Raw genomic sequence first — 16,560 nt, 5'->3', positions numbered from 1 at the left:
CTAACAAACAGATTGGCAAGTGAGACTGGCTCATTTATTCACCTTCTAAGAAGAAAGTGTACAGTTTTTATTGCTGCCTGTTTTCTGATATCAAAAAGTAAAAGTAGGGAATGTTCTGCAAAGGCTTCAATGATTGGAAGATTACTGCATACATTGTCAATCATGCAATGAGTGAGCAGCTTACATTGCCAGTTAGCAGCTACCGTGCCCAAAAGAAAGTTAGCGGCAAATTGATACCCAAATGAAAACCAGTTTTTGGAAACTCATGCATATTGGAAGAACGTCCTCAGATGCATAGCTGAAACCACAGTTTTTCTTGCTGAGTGTGATCTGCAATTCTGTGGCTTAGATGAGACTTTTGGATCAAAACACAATGGCAATTACCTTGGCGTTCTAGGGCTAATTGCTAAGTTTGATCCTTTCTTAGCTCAGCACATCAATGAACATACAAATCGTGGAAAAGGCCATACATCATATCTATCAAAGACTATCTGTGATAAATTAATTGCACTGCTGGCAAAGATGAGGCTATCATCCATTGCAGATGAGATCAAAGATATGGGATATTTTTCAGTGTCCATCGACTCAACACTGGATGTGTCACATGTAGATCAGCTGACTGTCATCTTGTGTTATGTGCTACCCAGTGGACCAGTTGAGTGTTTCATGACCTTCATAAACATTACTAGCCACACAAGAGAGAAAGTTGCCTTGTATCTATTCGATTTCCTCACCGAAAATGGGATTGACATCAGCCTTTGTTGTGACTAAAGCTATGGCAATGAAAGTAATATGAGTGGCAAATAATCAGAAATGCAGGCAAAGATAAAAGAGCACAATGTTTTGGTTGATTACATACCATGTGCTGCACACTCACGCAACCTTATTGGCCAGTCTGCCATGGATTGTTGTGTTTAAGCAGTTTCTTTTTTTGGATTTGTCCAAGAATTGTACTTTTTTTTTTCTTTCTGCATCAAACAGTCATGGGATGATTCTTAGAGATTCACTACCAAAAGGATGCCCAGGGCCCAAATCACTCTTAGGGACACGGTGGAGTGCCAATGCTGAATGCAGTTGTTCTGGGAAACCCCGACATCCTTGAAGCATGAGATAGCTTCAAGGATGATGAATCTCAAAAATCAGCAACAAGAAAAGATGTGAAGATCCTGAGTGATAAAATGCGCACTTTGGAAACTGATATTTTGTGTGAGGTCTGAAATGATATACTTCAGCCATTCAGCACCGTGCAGTCTAAGCTTGCAAAGTGCTCAGATTGACCTTTCCACTGCTGTAGACCTAATGAGGAGTCTTGGATATGTTCTTCAACAAAATGTGGGATCGTTTTGATGAGAATGAAATGCTGGTGGCTGCAAGGACTGCTAACCATGAGTATAAGTCAGCCAAACGCCACAAAAGACAGAAGACATGAGACAATGAAAGTGCCCACTCATTCAGTGACAAGGAGGCCTTGAGAGTTAATACCTTCATCATAATCATTGACAAACTGAAGAGGTCATTAGAACATCAGATCAAGGTTTACGAAAATACTGACAAAACCTTTAGTGTACTGATAATTTTTTTGCCTAACATTTCAAGTCCTGAAGTCAGTGAAGGTCTCAAATGTCTGTGTCAGAAGTACCCAGACAATATCTCAGTAGATTTTACTGTAGTAAAGGATTTCTTCAATTTGTTGAATTCTCATCACTCTCAGATATATAGAGAAAATATGGCGAAAGCAAATCCATTTGGATGTACCAAGTTATCACTGAATCCAATGTGATAGAATGTTTCCCAAATGTTGAAACTGCATTATAGCTGTATTTGTCACTAATGATCACTAGCTGTAGTGGAGAACAGTCCTTCTCTCTTCTAACAAGGGTCAAAAATGTCCTCCAATGCACCATGACTCAAGAGCATCTCAGTGCTTTGTCCCACTTGAGCATTGAGAATGAAAGTGTCAGGTCTTTGAATTATGATGACATCACTCATAACTTTGCCACAGCTAAAGCTAGGGAAACAAATTGTTTGTTTGAACAACTGAGTGTAGTGAGACTAGAATAAACTTGTTAATTTTACATAAATACATAATATGTACATATGTGTGTAGATAAATGATGACTTTATAATTTTTTTTGCAATATGTAATTCATACTTAGGACCTTCCCTCCCATTAGTCTTAGGCCCCTCATAATCTTAATCAGGCCCTGCTTCCTCCATTCTCTGCTGGCTGTGGGCCTCAAGGGTGTTCTGACATGTCCCAGTGCCTATGTCGGTAAGGAGTCATTTATGGAGCTTGGGGACACCTGAACACAAATGTAGGTAGTTCAGAGCTGAATTCAGCAGAAGCCCCTTCCTCAGATAATCTCCCAGTTTAAAACAACAGAAATTCCTTCCTTAATAGCAGCTACCCTGAGTTCTCTGTCACTTTTTAAGAAATCATTTTGGGGCAACATTGAGGTTTGTTCCTTTTCTCCCAATTCCTTTTCAGCATCTCACTTCTCTCTTTCCTTTGTCCCTTCCCACCTATGTAGAAGCAGTAGAGAACTGCTGATTGGTTCAGCAGGAGCACTCATGAAATTTTAGCAGGGGAGAAAGAGACATAGATGGAAACCAAAGCAGACTTTATGCCCAAGAATGCAGCATTCCCCTGCCCACACGAGAACAGCAAGGACCAGGTGAGTAGCCTGGTCCACAACAGGGCCAGACGCCCTGCTCCTCATCCTCAGACTGAAGAACACACCTTAGCTAAGCCATTAAGAAAAGCAGTCACTGTTCCTAAATTACCTGGGAGTGGGTGGGCCAGGAAGTGTGGGGGAGGCTTTTAATAGAAACACTCATAAATCTTTAAATCCATAGATCACATTTGAAAAGTGCTCATGTAATACACATTGAAAAATAAGGAACTTAAGTCAAATATGACCATTTGAATGTGCGGAGTTTTTCTGAGCTATTAAACAATAATTTAATTCTAATATATATTTTTGTACAATCTAAATAAAGTTCCATGCCCAGAAAAGTCCTTCTGACTTTTTTACATGCAGTGTATATATATATATTTAATCACTGCCTATTCAACTCAAACTCAGCATGCTACCTATATGGTCTGATGAGAACAAAGTAGTTCTATTTTCAGTCTAAATCAGGAATAACATGCTGTTTCTTTCTTTTTCTTTTTCTTTTTGAATTCTTTAAGCCTCAAACCATTGTGAACAAGTTAGCAGACTCCCCCCATGTCCTTCCTGGAGCATATCTCAAGAAGCAGGTTGCTTTGTCCTTCTGCATGCTAGTTTCCTTTCATTTATTTTGACTTGTAAGGAATTAGCATGGTGTTGGCAGCTTCAGAGCAACTTCCCTGCTAGTTTCATGTATTTATGTCCCATTTGCCAAAGACAGACTTTTACAAATTTCCCTGATGCCTTTATTAAAACAATCTTCATCACTCAGTGCTTAGGCTTACTTGCATAATGTATTTAAGATACTTGAACAAGATGACAGTGTGGCTATAATAAATTATTCTAACTACAATATCTAATGAGTAAATATTATTTGATCCTAAATACATAAGATGAAAATGAAGATTAGTACATAGAACTTTTCCCTACGAGAAGAGAGAGAGATATTACTGACTGGATTGATTCCCCCAAACTGTGGGTCTTCATGAGCCAGTTTTCAAAGTGATTATTCACTGGGAGAAGATTTATATGCAAAAGAGGAGAATGTGAATGACTGTATCAGTTATTTAGTAGTTGAATTAGCTGCTTTGCACAGAAGGTGTTGCTGTGGATGGCAGTAGCTTTAAACAAAACAAAACACATCTAAAATAAAGAAAAATGAGAAGACAGACTAACAGACTTCAAAAATAAATATTGCAACAGTTGTAGATTTTAAGAAATCTACCTTATGTTATTCCATATGTACCTCATATGTACCAAGGGACGTACTGGCCCACGCTTCCAGCAGCCCCCATTGTCCTGGAGCAGCGAACCGCAGCCACTGGGAGCCACGATCGGCCGAACCTGCGGACGCGGCAGGTAAACAAACCGGCCCAGCCCAGCAGGGGCATTCCCTGCACAAGCAGCGGAACAAGTTTGGGAACCACTGCTTTAATCATTCTTGTGGCTCTTCTCTGAACTCTCGAATTTATCAACACCCTTCTTGAGGTGTGGACAGCAAAACTGGACACAGTGTTTCAGGAGTGGTTGCTCCAGTGCCAAATTTAAAGGTAAACTGACCTTACTACTACTACTCAAGATCCCCTGTTTATGCATCCAAGGGTCACATTACTCCTTTTTGCTACAGCGTCACACTGGGAGTTTAAGTTCAGATAATTATCCAACGTGACCCCCACAAATCTTTTTCATAGTCAGTGCTTCCCAGGATAGAATCACCCAGGCTTACATGCTTTGTTCCTGAATATATACATTAATATTTAGCTATATTAAAATGCATATTGTTTGTTTTTGCCCAGTTTATCAAGTGATTCAGATTGCTCTGTATTAATGAACTGTCTTCTTCATTATTTACCACTTCTCCAAAGTTTGTGTGATTTGCAAACATTATTTTTATTGATTTTATGGTTTCTTTCAGGCCATTCATAAAAATGTTAATAGTGTAAGACTAAGAACTGATACCTGTGGGACTCCCACTAGAAACACACATGTTCGATGATGGTTTCCCAATTACAGTTATATTTTGAGGCCTATCAGTCAGCTATTTTTTAATCCATTTAATGTGTATCATGTTAATTTTATATTTTTCTAGTTTTTTAATCAAAATGTCATATGGTACCAAGTCAAACACCTTACAGAAGTCTAAGTATATTACATCAACACTATTACCTTTATCAATCAAACATAATCTCATGAAAAAAATATCAAATTAGTGTGATGGAATTTATTTTCCCATGTCCTTTAATTCTGTGCTAATCAAATCTTATATGAGCTGTTGCATTATTTTACTTGGGATTGATGTCAGACTGACAGGCCTATAGTTACCCAGGTCATCCCATGTACCCTCTTAAAATATTTGCGCAACATTAGCTTTATTCCAGTCTTCTGCACCTTCTCCAGTGTTCTGTGTCTTATTGATAATCAAAATTAATAGTCTAGCAAGCTCCTCATCCAGATCTTTTAAAACTCTTCGATGCAAGTTATTTGGATCCATGGATTTAAAAATGGCAATGAGTCCTGTGGCACCTTATAGACTAACAGACGTATTGGAGCATAAGCTTTCATGGGTGAATACCCACTTCGTCAGATGCATGTCGTGGAAATTTCCAAAGGCAGGTATAAATATGCAAGCAAAAATGTCTGTCTTCATTAGATGCTGTTTAAGATCCTCCTGAGATGCTAATGGAATGGAAAGAATGTTATTATGTTCATTTTTTCTTAAAGAAAGCACAGAATTTTTTTTAACACTTCTGCCTTTTCTGCATCATTATTGATGATTCTACTGTTTCTGTCTAGTCTTCTAGCATATGGCTTCTGATGGCACAAACAATGAATTTGGTTTGGATAAGTGATGTAGCCACTGTATCACGGCAACATCATCTGGAGAGGTCAATCATATCCATCCCACGAAAGGGGAGTCTGTAATCAGATGGCGCATTGTTTGTTCTTTAATTCCATGAGAGTAGGGCAGGCCAAGGAGATCAAGATGCATCAGTGGTAAAGATATGAGTTAAACTTCCCATGATCAGAGCACATCCTGTTGTAAAGAAGAAAATATTTAGGTTCATTTGGTTGATCTGAGGTGTGTGTGATAGTTGATCCAGACAGACTAGGGGACACAGATCTGAGGTGTCCATCTGCCAATTTGTGCCATTGATCCAAAATATAGTCCCGCACCACCAGTTGCCATTTTTCCTGAAAGTGGTTGTTAGATGTAGTGTCTGAGAGGCTTAACTATTTATGACTTTAACTAGTGTTCTTGATGTGGCTTTGAGATGAAATTGTGAAATAAGCTATCTTGATAGCTTGGTTGCCCACAGTAATCTAGTAATGGAGCAATAGCATTATCAGGATTCATTTTTTCCTAATTTACCTAAAAAACTCCTTGTCATTAAGACTAATAGTTTTTACTACTGGGAGTAATCCTCATGTCCGTTAGTGTTTGTGGCATGAGGTCCTAAAATCATAAAGACAAAGGGAATATTGTGGAGTGAAGTTTGGATGGAACATAAGGAGAAGAGGGATATAGGTGGTATTTGCATAAATAAGTAGAGATGAAGTTAATAGAAGGTGGCTTCAAGGACCTTGAGCTTCATATGGGGGACGAGTGAACGTTGTTGCCATTCAGGGAGTTTTACATAGCTGTGGTGGTTTCCTGTCTCCATGAGAGTTTGGTAAGGCTGGTTTTGTCATCATCATTGTTCAGTATCAGTCTGGATTGGTCAATGGATAAACTTGAAGAGGTACCTGTTGGTGTCATTGAGCTGAACACCATTCTGCTTTGAATTCTTGAATACGCCAGTGACTTCGTCTTCTTGGATCAGTTTGGTGAAGCGCTACAGCTCATGGCTGATTTTGTCAGGCAAGAAGCATCACGCATTGGTCTGGTTAGTAATCTGGATTAAACTAAATCCTTGGCCATTACTATCAAGCAGCCTCCAGCTCCAGATTACAACCATTTTAGTATTAACCTATCTAGATAGGACATCGAGCAGATGGCAGTTGTGAAATATTCGGACAGAATCTTAGACAGTACTGGAGGATGCTATAAAGATGCAGACACTTGTATAAGCAGCAGCTGCTGTCATGTTTCAAGCCTTTCATCAGCCTCTGTGGGGACATCATGATATCAAACTTTTCAGGTAGCAGAGGATCTAAAAAATCATGGTTATGACAACTCTATTGTATGGAAGTGAAACATGGGTGCTTAGGAAAGCTGAAGAACACCAGACTGACATTTTCAGTTCCTGTTGCCTTCCTCAGATGCTCCATCTCAAAAGTCAGGACAAGATCAGAAAGGAGGATATTCAAAGCCTAATCCAACAACTGTCTCAGTCAGCATGGGTTTGGTTTCAGCGGCTTTCTTGATATGGACATTGTTGCAGTTGTGACAATATCCTGGACAAACCTTAAGAATTAAGTTAAACCTTGCGGAATTAATTTTAAGTATTTTGGGAGTCCATTGTATTGAAAATGATTGTGTACCATTTTAGGATTGTATAGAACTTCTTTAGGAGGAAGAAAGAATGAATGCAATCTTGGCAAAATGTTAGGAACTTTAAAGAGGTTTTTGAAATCGTGAACTTTTAAAATTAAGTGAATTTCCCAGGAAATCTCTAGAAGGATTGGGTATGCTAATATAATTCCTCTGGTTATCAGCTTCTTTGAAGCTTCACTCTGGAGTGTGGACCCATTGTCTTGCTGATGACCTATTCGAAGAGCCAAACTGGATAAATGAATGGCTCTCTGATTCATGAGGCTGCTTGTTTTTAACTGAAGTTGTGATGAACTTGTGACCACAGGAAAAACTGCTAATCATCAACTAGAACCCATGTTGGAGTTTGGGTGATCTCACATGTGTGTTTTCTTTTACTTTTTTTAATTATTCCTCTCTATTTCTTGTACCTTAAGAGTAAAATTTGCTTGCTTAGAAATAGCTGTGTGGTAGCTTAACTGAAAATTACACTGTGCCATCTCTGAAAAGAAGGGAAAACAGCCTCCTTAGGCAGCCTGACTTTTGCTCGGAATATCATAGGGTAGGCTGGGAACTCTTCAGCCTGGAAATACCTCAGTTGGAAGGGGTTAATACATGTCTCTTCATCCAAGAGAGGCAAGAACTGGGCAGCTGGAAGCATGAGGATGGGTTCCTCCTGCTGGATCACTGGGGGATAATACAGGTGCAGTTGCCTTGAACTGTGATAGACACATGATTAGAATGGAAGACCAATGAATTCCAAAGTTTGTGTACCAAGCAATGCCACTACACAGCTGACAATCACGTGGGTGTCAAAAGTTTTGGTGGCACAATAAGATTGTCAGTGGTGGACATAAACTGAATATACACCCAAACCACGTTAAGTACCTTGCTAAACAGTAATTCAGGTGGCACTCAATTGGCAAGAAGACAATGCCTCTGCAATTTTCCATGCCTCTGCACTATAAGGTGGGTAGAAAGCTGGCTAGATTGTCGGGCTCAACGGGTAATGATCAATGGCTCCATGTCTAGTTGGCAGCCGGTATCAAGTGGAGTGCCCCAAGGGTCAGTCCTGGGCCGGTTTTGTTCAATATCTTCATAAATGATCTGGAGGATGGTGTGGATTGCACTCTCAGCAAATTTGCGGATGATACTAAACTGGGAGGAGTGGTAGATACGCTGGAGGGGAGGGATAGGATACAGACGGACCTAGACAAACTGGAGGATTGGGCCAAAAGAAATCTGATGAGGTTCAATAAGGATAAGTGCAGGGTCCTGCACTTAGGACGGAAGAATCCAATGCACCGCTACAGACTAGGGACCGAATGGCTAGGCAGCAGTTCTGCGGAAAAGGACCAAAGGGTGACAGTGGACGAGAAGCTGGATATGAGTCAGCAGTGTGCCCTTGTTGCCAAGAAGGCCAATGGCATTTTGGGCTGTATAAGTAGGGGCATAGCGAGCAGATCGAGGGACGTGATCGTTCCCCTCTATTCGACATTGGTGAGGCCTCATCTGGAGTACTGTGTCCAGTTTTGGGCCCCACACTACAAGAAGGATGTGGATAAATTGGAGAGAGTCCAGCGAAGGGCAACAAAAATGATTAGGGGTCTAGAACACATGACTTATGAGGAGAGGCTGAGGGAGCTGGGATTGTTTAGCCTGCAGAAGAGAAGAATGAGGGGGGATTTGATAGCTGCTTTCAACTACCCGAAAGGGGGTTCCAAAGAGGATGGCTCTAGACTGTTCTCAATGGTAGCAGATGACAGAACGAGGAGTAATGGTCTCAAGTTGCAGTGGGGGAGGTTTAGATTGGATATTAGGAAAAACTTTTTCACTAAGAGGGTGGTGAAACACTGGAATGCATTACCTAGGGAGGTGGTAGAATCTCCTTCCTTAGAGGTTTTTAAGGTCAGGCTTGACAAAGCCCTGGCTGGGATGATTTAACTGGGAATTGGTCCTGCTTTGAGCAGGGGGTTGGACTAGATGACCTTCTGGGGTCCCTTCCAACCCTGATATTCTATGATTCTATGATTCTATGTTGATGATGGTGTGGGATCTGGTTAAGGGGAACTGTTTCCTAGACTGTGATTTTAGTAAATTAGAGGGGTCAGGGAAGAGAGGATGGTTGTAAATATTATGGAACATATTTTGGAAAACAAAGGGGTCATAATAACTTGGTGAACTTATTTTTGAATCCTCATCAACAATCCTTCTACTTCTCCATCTATTGTTTCTAGCTCTTAGTTGTCATCATGTCTACCTTTAGACTGTAAACTCTTTGGGGTAGGAATTGTGTCTAGATATATCTTCAATAAAGCCCCTTGTACACTGTGGCCACTAAGAAATAATAATGATCATAGTTTCTTCCCCATTAAAATAATAATTCTCTATACAATTCATCTTCCTAATTGGGAAGCATATTTAATAGGTTCACATTTGTTTTTGCTTTTCCAGCTTAGTTCAATGTTAATTTTATATTACTTCACAGATATTAATACTGTGGGGCTATACCTGTTTTGTTTGTAATACCTACTGGTATTGTGTATGTCCTCCTGGTTCTCATTTGATTACTGAAAGAATATTATTTTTTAAAAAGTACTTTACAGCCAATGAGTTTTAGTTCTTTGAGGAAGATAGAGAAGCAACGTGAACTGGGCCTAAGGAAACAAAGATATATGTATTCCTCAAGGAGTATTTTCATATTGATCTTTATCTGAGCAGACCCCTCTTTGTGGAAAAGTTTGTATAGGATATCTGAACTTTCTACGTGAGATAAGATTTCCTAAGTCTACTGCCAGAACTTTTGTTAATTATTTACAGACAGATGCCATCTGCAGTGGTTCTTCACTGGATACGTACTAATTTAAATGAAATTTTCATAATGTTAAATAAAATGATAAATACAGAAATATATCCAATTATATTTGTGTCAGCACTGTAGGCTTTGCATCTACTGACTGTAATAATGGCACTGAGTAGAATTGATTTTATATACTTAATTCCTTTCATAGATTCAGTAGGTTAAATTAGCATATCTATGACCATGTATAATATCTCTTGTATATGTGATAGGTCTTTTGTTAGGGGAAGATATCTTGCCCCTGACTTGGCTTGTGGAATTTATCTAAGATATAAAATATATATATATATATGACTATTGACTCAGTGGCAGATTCTCCAGTCTACTAAAACATCTTTGTGTCATATATGCAGGGAAAAGTGGCCTTAAGTTTGGCTGGATATATCCGTGGGAGAATCCCCCTGATAGGAAAGCTATCTGCTGGTGGAGGTGGCTACCTACTCTACCTTCTGTCCCCCTCACCCTAAATATAAGGGGAAAGACAGTGCAACATCTGGGCAGGATGAGGAGGGGAGGAGGCATGGTGAGGTAGAACTTCACTACTTTTGATCCTTCACAAGTCAGGACTGACCTCTAACTTATGCCACGGTGGGATGGCCCTGAATCAAGGAGTCACAACCAGCTCCCTGATGCTTCCCTTCTTCATACTGTCTAAACGGATCTCAAATGGAGAGCAGGATCAAGACTTCTATGTAAGACCATCAGTGTCTTCTCTTTCTTCTTCTTGTAATCATTGGGAATCTATAATGAAATCAATTATAGCGGAGGAATTTAAAAACAAAAACTGCAATATTCTTTACGTTTTTCAGGAGCCAGAAACATCTAAAGTTGATAGTATCTGTCAAGGCCACGTTATACTTGGTTTTGGAGTCAGTCTTTTTGCAATTGATTTTCTATATATAGATATAATATAGGCATTTCTCCATGAGCATGTTCCCAGAACAATACACTGTATTTTATTTTTTGCCTGATCTTTAAGTCTTATTATTCAGTCCAATATAAGTTATATATATATATTTAAACGTCCTGTAGTATCTACCTACCAGTTTGTGACTATAGTTCAGAACAGGTAAATATAGTTCTGTATTTTTTTCCAAAGCTGCTAATATTTAGATTTTAAAATAGTATTTCATTCTTTTCTTCTTTGCTTAAGTCCTGAGTTTTGAAGCTATCACTTGTGACCTAGCATATCTATTTTGCATTCTTGATATACTTTTGTTACCCTTCAATCAGAAAACAAGCTAAGTCCACAGCCTAACCCTTTGCTTCATGCTGCACACCTTCCTTTCCAGACAGGCAATAAAACGACTCTCTTTACCGCTGAGAGGGAAGGGGATGTCTTTTCTGTCCACCCTCCAAACTGCTGGGAGAAGGCCTCATCCACTCTTCGCTTGTGAAGGAGGGTAGCTGTTGATTTCATCTTTGGCAGATGTCAGCAGCTTCTTTATTGCTGATGGAAGAAACTGTTCCAATAGCTATTATACTGTCAGATTTTTGTTTTTTACCTTAGGACTTGACTCTCCATTTTGTCTAGTATTTTTTATCAGGTAAAATAGGGAGTCAATGTGATCAGTGCTCCCCTTATTTCTGCCTAAGACCAGAACAGCTGTCAGATGTGCTTCAACAAAACATTTAATTTCTGTGTGATCAGCCCTCCCAGCTTGTGGTGGAGGTCCGTCTGATGAGAGAACTAAAAGGGATGTTGAAGGCTAAGGGGACTAGACCAAGGTAACCTGAATCTCCCTTAGTCTAAAAGCGAAGCATGTGGTCATTGTTTTATGGTCGTTGTTTTGGTAGTTTGTCAATCGAAGATAAAGTACAGCAGCAACATATTTCTCTCAGATAGTCTCTATTACTTAAGTATTATAAAAGAGACTTAGTGTTAGTTTGAATATAATTATTATTTTATATTCTTGAAATGGATAATCCACCTTTTTAATTTATTTTTAATGTGCCTATTTCCTTTAGCTGAATGTGGAGCAAGTGTCTCTGGAAATGAAGGAACATTGCTGTCTCCAAATTTTCCATCTAACTATGACAACAACCACGAATGCATCTATAAAATTGAAACAGAGGCTGGTAAAGGGATCCATCTTAGAGCCAGGACCTTTCAACTGCATGAAGGAGATATTGCTAAGGTAAAATAAAATCTGTTTCATTGTCTGCTACCCTTCACTTTACATGAGAAATTGGTGTGTGTGTCTATATATGCAAATGAAATAGAGAATGAAATTTTATATATACATACATACATACAATAAAAAAATAATTCACTATTTCATTTGTATTCAATTATAAAGAAAGGTGATGCCAGTCAGCTGTGATTTATGTGTGTGTGTATATATATACACATAAAATATATTATATTTTGCTACATATAACCCATAGCTGACTGGCATCACCTTTCTTTATATTAAATGCAAATGCAATAGGGAACTGCATTAAGATTGCAATACACCAAGTAGAAATATCATGCTATTATAATGATGAAAAGAAAACCTAAAGTATGAACCTGAATAATTTAAGAAATTGATTTCTATCCACAATGAACATGTTGTTTATATCCGCAGAGTTGTGAGTACTTTGTGAGGGCAGTATCTGATTCTGGATGGCCCTTTTATCCTTAAGGTTTTGCTTTTCAACTTTTTTTAACCTGTGCAATAATATTAATTAAGTCATGACCAAATCACAAATATCCATCTCATCATTGAAAAATGTGATGAGTATAATCACCCATTGATCATGTGCTTTATTGACTACACAGAAGTGTTTGATACCATCCAACATGACTAACTTTTGAGGATACTGGCTGGTATGGGGATTTCAAAGCACCTCATTGAACTCATCACAAATCTCTACCACCACCAGCAGATCACAGTGTGAACAGTAGTAGGCAGAATTGGGCAGGATGTGAAACGAGGATGTATTCTGCCCCAAGCCTCTTTAACGTATATACCTAATTTATTATGAGACAAGCTTTGGAATGTTTTGATAAAGGAGCTGGGATTTCCATCGACGTCAGATCTGCTGATAACACAACATTCTTTGCTGCAACCGCAGATGCAATGCAACAAATGTTGGAGTATGTAAAAACAGTTAGTGTAGAATATGAGCTGCTCCTGAATGTGATGAAATCAAAATGTATTTACACTGATACTAGCAAAAGCAAGATGCAAGACAACATCATGATTAACAGACAAGCTGTATAAGTAAATAAATTTAATTGTCTCAGATCGTATATATCCAACCAACAAGGCTATTCCAAAGAAATCAGAAGATGACTAGGGATGGCTCGCTCAGCTTTTGACTTCCTTAAGAAAATGTGGAAAAAACATGGCATCTCAAAATGTACGAAGGTGTGTCTAGTGAAAAGCCTTATTTTTTACTGTAGAGATTTATGGATGTGAATCATGGGACGTTAATACTTCAGAAAAGAAGAAAACTGAACAGTTGAAATGTGGTGCTGCTGAAGACTCTTGTCTATCTCCTGGATGGAATCAAAGATGAATGCTTATCTTAGAAATATTATTGGAGAGAAGTAGACCCTGATGTTGGAAATCAAAGATATAAAATTATGTGCTTTGGTCATATTAGGTGTAGAGGTTGGAAATAATTTCGAGAAAGTTCTTGAAAGAATGGTGGAAGGTCATCGTAGGGGATAACCAGTGAGGAGATGGATGGATGTGTATGGCAGATCACTGGAAGTTATCAGTGCTCAAAGTTTCGTAAAGGCTTCTGAAAATTCCATGAAGCACTGACATTCATACATGAATAAATGTATTTCACAATGTTAATTTAATTTAAAAGTATTTTTGTTGCTCATTTGAGAATAGAAGAGCTATACTACCGTTGTTAGTGCTGCGAAGTGTTGTTAAGACTGCTAAGTGCTGCTGTTCCTTGAGCTTCAGTGTTAGCTGCACTAGCAGAGAGTGCAGCTGGCAGATTCCGCAGACCTTGCTGGTGTTCATAAAGAAAGACCACAGGTTTGGTGATGAAGGCACTTGGTCAGGTTTATTGTCGATAAAGCACGGTACTATTGTCCAGGCTCAATGGTTACAGATTCACTAACACATGTATGCTCGCGACAATGGTACCAATTCAATCAGCACACCACGAAGCTGTCCCCTAGACTTGCACAAAGATGCCCCTCCTATGACTTCTACTTTTATACATTGATACAGACAAGTTACATATTACATTCCATATGTTGCTACCATCCTTGAATCTGCTAGTTTGAACAAAACATTTTCATCCATTACCCTATCATCCCCTCCTTATCTTATGAGGGGTAAGTGTGTTCTTGTACCATCTCTTGTGGAATTTGTTTACACAGCTACTTGAAAACTCTGGGTGTTCTGGTACTATCCTCTCACGTCAGGAATGTGCTTACTTGGTTAGCTGACACCTAATGTGTTACTACTCTGCCAAGGCCAGGCCTACTTTCATTCACCCTTTTGGCTATGCCCAGGGCTCCACCAAGACCTACAACTACAAGACTGTAACTGTAATACTGTTGCAACAAAGACGCAGACCTATGATTACAGAAGGCCTGTTTTGCCTTTCTTACCTCTCTAAATAGTCCCATTGAGAAATAATACTTGATTTATACACACTTTGAAAATCTACTTTCATATTTTTAATGCACCTATGGGCATAGTTTTTTCTGCACTCACGCCCCCACTTTTTAAAAATAACTCTCATATTTTACAAGGCAGAAAAAACACATAACTGATCTAAATTATCTGGCATATCCTAAATTACTACTTCATATTTATGTTTCTGACTTCTCAACATTGGACAGTGCTTGCAGTGATCACATAACTGAGTTTGGTTATAAAACTTCCAAGTTTTAACTTTCATGATTATGTTCTAGTTTCGATGATAGTAATAACTGTTTACTTTTGTGGCCTGGCGGTGCTATTGTAACTCTCACTGAATAGTTGGTTACCCCACAAATAGTTCAATTGATTTAATGATAAAAGGGTCAAAATGTAATTGCCTTACTCATGTGTGGTTTCCTATTGATGTGAATGAGGCTACTCATGTGAATAAGGAAATCAAAATTGGGTCCTATATATGCTCTACAAAATATAGTATAGATATTGAGGGATATAAGGGAAATAGGAGATATTAGAAAAGAGGAATGGGAGGGTGTGTCAATGTTTCCCACTTTTCCAAAGGGAGAAACTTGTATCTCTGTCAAGAAAAGGATTTGTTTAATAAACACCAAAATGATATTTTGAATTATAGAGCAAAATTTTCCCCAAATGTATGTTGGACTCTGATGACAGAAATCAGGAAGCTGGGAACCTGCTGGTAGAAAACCCACTCTTCTGTGTGTAAGGTAGGTTGGAGGTGTGGGAGTGTAGGAAATGGCCACAACCTCACCCTATGCTGGACGATCTAGAGAGGGCCAAGTACTGCCTGAAAAGTGAATATAGAAGACTGGGAACAGGGAACATGTAGGATGCATGGGTCCTCAGTGTAGTCTCTGTTGGCTAATCCCTTACTGAACCCTTACTGGTATCTAAGACCCAGATCCTAGGCTGCAACTGCTGCATTCAGCCCAGTTTAGGAGGTAGGGTGCAAAGATAGCTTTAAGCTTTTCATCCCATGGTTCTTCGGTAATTTGGGTGCTGGCTGCCAATAAATTCTAAGGCCGTGTCCTTCTGGCAATGCAGAATCATTAGGAAATAAGGCTGACTTGATGATGCCTCCATTTGCCAGAAGCATGTTTTTTGTGCCAGGGTCAAAGGAGCTGTTGCAAGGGGAATCCTCCTCCGGTTGGTTAAACTGTTTTTAGGGAAGCTGCCCCATCACATGTGGAAATCGATGCCTAAGACTATCCTCCCATAGTGTAACTCCTGAGAAGAAACTAAATTGCCTTTCTCCACTCAGCTCTACTTTTAGAGATACAAGTGGCCTATTGCAATTTAATAATCTTCTTTCAGTGACTGTCCATATGTTTTCCACTTCTGGTGCCCATGTGACCCCAGGTACATGAGATTGGATTCTTTTGGCCAGCAGTGTCTGCAGATGTCCTGCACCCAGAGTGTCCTCCTGTCCTTCCCCTACCTCTTCAAGGGCATAAAGGGCAGAGCAGGCCCAACAGCCCTTTTGTTCTTTCTTACCACCTGTAGCTGCAAAATGGAAGCCTGCAGTGCCCATGTCCCTGGATACTGAGCAAAACAACTAGCCTTATTTGTACGGAGTTATTGAAGTTTGTGTTAGTGTATAATAATGTAGGGTTGCCCACTGGCAAAACAACAACAAACAAGAACAAAAATATTCTCTTAATGTGACGGAATCTTTTTTTTTGTAGTTATGGGCATTATTGCTGTGAATAAACTGAAGTCTTCCAACTTCAAGAACTCCCCTTTGTGTGAAGTGGCTATGTTGCTTAACAATGGTCACCTAAGATGTCTTTTTGCCTTGGGGAAGGGCACATCCCAAAGAATGGCTCTGTCTGTCATTCCTTGTCAAAAAGAACAGAGAAAATTACAGAGATTCACCTCATATTTTTTCTGTTAGTTCATTCTATGAGGCCTGCTTCTGGT

General features: G+C 39.2%; 1 protein-coding gene across 2 annotated transcripts in view; it reads left to right on the top strand.

The window, feature by feature from the left end:
• Positions 1-16,560, top strand: part of CSMD1 (CUB and Sushi multiple domains 1) — a 2,003,711-nt gene that overhangs the window by 1,559,098 nt on the left and 428,053 nt on the right. For both annotated transcript variants that reach the window (XM_073336216.2, XM_073336215.2), the window contains exon 22: positions 11,972-12,141. In XM_073336216.2, the coding sequence (XP_073192317.1) occupies positions 11,972-12,141 (170 nt within the window). The remainder of the gene's footprint in view (positions 1-11,971; positions 12,142-16,560) is intronic.

Source organism: Lepidochelys kempii, chromosome 3, assembly GCF_965140285.1.
Source record: "Lepidochelys kempii isolate rLepKem1 chromosome 3, rLepKem1.hap1, whole genome shotgun sequence".
Taxonomy (NCBI): Eukaryota; Metazoa; Chordata; order Testudines; family Cheloniidae; genus Lepidochelys; species Lepidochelys kempii.
This window is presented reverse-complemented; position numbering and strand designations above follow the sequence as displayed.